Source organism: Empidonax traillii, unplaced genomic scaffold (assembly GCF_003031625.1).
Source record: "Empidonax traillii isolate 1590-97213 ecotype Southwest subspecies unplaced genomic scaffold, ASM303162v1 scaffold1355:size217225, whole genome shotgun sequence".
Taxonomy (NCBI): Eukaryota; Metazoa; Chordata; class Aves; order Passeriformes; family Tyrannidae; genus Empidonax; species Empidonax traillii.
In genome coordinates this window covers 188,317-191,709 of record NW_020956548.1, presented here as the reverse complement: position 1 = coordinate 191,709, position 3,393 = coordinate 188,317, and the positions used below count along the sequence as shown (strand labels likewise).

General features: G+C 45.5%; 1 protein-coding gene across 1 annotated transcript in view; it reads right to left on the bottom strand.

The window, feature by feature from the left end:
- VWF (von Willebrand factor) overlaps window positions 1-3,393 on the bottom strand; it is a gene marked incomplete at its 3' end in the record, with an annotated part of 63,101 nt that overhangs the window by 25,512 nt on the left and 34,196 nt on the right. Inside the window, exons 16-17 of the mRNA XM_027906770.1 lie at window positions 2,025-2,265; window positions 1,209-1,303 (exon numbers count right to left, since the gene is read on the bottom strand). Coding sequence (XP_027762571.1) covers window positions 1,209-1,303; window positions 2,025-2,265 — 336 coding nt within the window. The remainder of the gene's footprint in view (window positions 1-1,208; window positions 1,304-2,024; window positions 2,266-3,393) is intronic.

Here is a 3,393-nt window from a genome sequence, read left to right as displayed (position 1 = left end):
AAAAAAAAAAAAAAAAAAAAAAAAAAAAAAAAAAAAAAAAAAAGCTGCTCTAAACATAACAGTGCAATTCCAAAAATAACCACGTCACCAGAAAATTGATATTCTGAGGAGCAACAGCATAACATATGATTGTATTTAGACCCACTTTCCACACTGAGTATAATGACTTTAGTGACTGCAAATAGCAACACCCTTAACTTAAATACAAGCTCTTTGAGACTTCCAGATTCTGTCAGAAGATCAGAATGTCCCAAGCAGCTCCAGGTCATTATTTCAAGCACTATTAGCACTAATGCCCCTCTGAGGTTTTGATAAGTTTTAAACACCCTGATATCAGGAAAAGCATGTCCTAACAGCATTAAAGGAAGAGCGGGTGAGAGATACACCCAGAAGGCTTCACCTGAAAAACAGGTGGGCCAACCTGGTGGTCTGCCAAGGGACATTAAGCAGGTCACTACCCTGTACCTACAGTTGGATTTGCAGAGTTTTCTGCCAGGAGCTTTGGCAAAAGGATGCCTGGTACTTTATCAGAAGATGCAAAGACCAACAGTGACCCTTTGTCTCTAAGGAATCAGCTAATACCAACCAAAAACTGTCTCCAAGCGCCATGTACAGGTGCATTTGGCAGAGTGCCATGGAAGACACCATGTTTGGCACTACCCCTGGTGTTCACAAAGGCATCGTGGAAGCCTAGAATATCCTGAGTTGGAAGGGACCCACAAGGATCATCAAAGTCCAGCTCCCAGATATTTCCAAGCCTCTCCAAAGGCCCGCTAGCCCAGTCCCCTCTGAGGTGCATCCGGTCCCAAACCCCCTCTCCAATCACAACCCCATAAATTCTATCAGTGGGAAACCCCGAAAAGTCCCCTAGCACTGCTGTCCTTTCTCCAGTGCACTGCTGGCTCTGTGATGGCATGTGATCCTCAAAATCTGGGGGCCTCAGATCCCTGCCAAGTGATTCCTTTAACCTCTTCAGCCCAAAAGAGACTACAGTAGCTAATTATGATTTTGAAAGGTGAGAGTCAATGAGTTCTGCACCCTCTCAGGCAAAACTTTTGTTTCTATCCTATAACCAAAAAAAACCATAATTAGAAAAACACTCACAGCCATTGCAACCTCCAGTGCTTCTTCCCTGTTCTACATTATCGAGAAACTGAATAAGGAAAAAAAAGAAAAAAACAGGAAATAATTATTTAAGACATACTCACTTCTGGCAGATGGTCTTTCATCAGCAAAAACATCAGGCAGGAAGGCACCAGGAGCTCTGTTTGTACTGCAGTGCATGAAGCCATTTTCACAATAGCTAAAAAAAACCAAAAAAAAACAAATAGAGCTTATAGTTAATGCAATGACATTTAGCTTTCACTAACACCTTGGTTTTCAGACAACAAGGAACTTGCCAGTATTAAAATTACACCTCTCATTGGAGCTGATTTGTTCTCTCCATCCATTTTGTGTGTCAACCTTAGAGGCAAACCTTCCCTTGGAGTTGATGTGATACACTAACATGGTAACAGGGATAAAGCTGGGCAAGGAAATGGGCAGTTTTGCTGTGGCACCATCTAGTGCCTGGAACTTAGGATTTTCATGGTAAAGAGATAAAAAAGGAGATAGTGTGCCCAAAACTGGGCTTGCCAGGAGCTGCCCAGCAATCACGTTCCCCCTCTCAGTGTGCCACCACTCAATTTAACAATTAGAAACTCTCTTTAATATTTGTATCTCTGATGGAGGTAATTAGGTTTTAATGTTTAAGGAATGTATCACAGTACATTAAAGTGACATTTTAAAAGCCTGCAGAGTGGGTGTTGTCAGTAATTAAACTCCATTTCAAACTGGCAGGAACTGTTCACAGAACGGGGCTTAAAAGACTGTTTTCTGAACTAAGGTGGCACTGGATAGAGATGCAACAGCAAAACTCACCCCTTGGTTTGCTGGAGGGACAGGAACTGACCCAGTTAACCACTCCAGCTACCCAAGAATTTGAGCCACAGCGCTGAGGGATGACTTACAAACGGCACACTCACCACATGGTGTGACGATCCGAGAAAACATCCTCCGGCTGGAAGATCTCCCCGTCATAGTAACAGGAGCAGTGGGACTTGGGCACGCAGTGCTCTTGCTCGTCCAGGTAGTGGCCAGGGGGACAGTAGCAGCCCTCCAGGCAGAGCTCCTCGCAGTCCTCCTCGGGGTAGGACAGGGAGCGGCAGGTCTGGTTGCAGGGGGTCCCGCACTGCCGGTACTCCTGCCCCTCGGGGCAGGACATCGCTGCGGGAACACGGGCACGTCAGGGACACGGCACGTGAGACAAGGCCAACCCAAGGAGAAGCCGCCCACACCAGACCGGGAAGAGGGATTAAAAGGTCTTTATTCATTCATCAGTAGGGGGGGTCTGTATTGCGCTGTCTCTCCCGGACTCCGCAGCACCGGTGGGCACTGCTTGTACAGACACAAACACAACCTTACTACCTGCAGTTCCCAGTAAGGGTCAGGGCTGGACTGCAGCTCCTGCAGTGGAAACCCACCCACAAAATTTCATCCAGAACAAGAAACAAGAGCTCTGCCCAACCCCTGTTATTATTTGGATAGCAGCTTTCCCATACCTGAAGATGAAGAGAGACTGTTTCCAAGGGCCTGGAGTAACAGGGCAAGGAGGAATGGTTTTGAACTCACAGAGTGGTTTAGATTAGATATTAGGAAAAAAGTCTTTACTGTGAAGGTGAGGAGGCCCTGCTATAGGTTGCCCCATCCCTGGAAGTGTCCAAGGCCAGGTTGGACAGGGCTCTGAGCAACCTGGGAGAGTGGAAGGTGTCCCTGCCCACTGCAGAAGAGTTGGAACAAGATGAGGTCTCTTCCAACCCAGGTCATTCTATGATTCTACATGTTAGGAGCATTACAAAAGTGTCATGTACTCATTAACACCCCTATTCCTTTCCAGCATGGTTAGGGACAATTTGGTCATAATAAATACAAAAGTAATAGAAAAATTCTTTTCTGCCTTGCTAAGCAGGTGCTGCAATACTTTACAGCCTCACATCCCAGAAGCACTCGGTGATTTCCATGGAAACAGGGGAAAATAATGAAGTAATTTAGCATTCATGGAGGTAAAACTTGGGTACTAACGATTTTTGATTATGAATTCATCTTTATGGAGACTAATTATGGACTTTGGAGCCACTCTGGCTTTTCTGTATAACTTTCACTTCCAGAGGGCTGATTTTGAGGCGTTCACCTCTGCACACATCAGCATCAGCACTAGGTGGCAGCTGCAACAACACATTGCAGAGGAGAAGAAAATAAATTAGTATTTTCGAGGGCTCTAATTGAACAGGCCTCCTGATAACCAGGATTTACAAACCCTGTCGTTTATAGCAACCTTCCACAGCAAACAGTCAG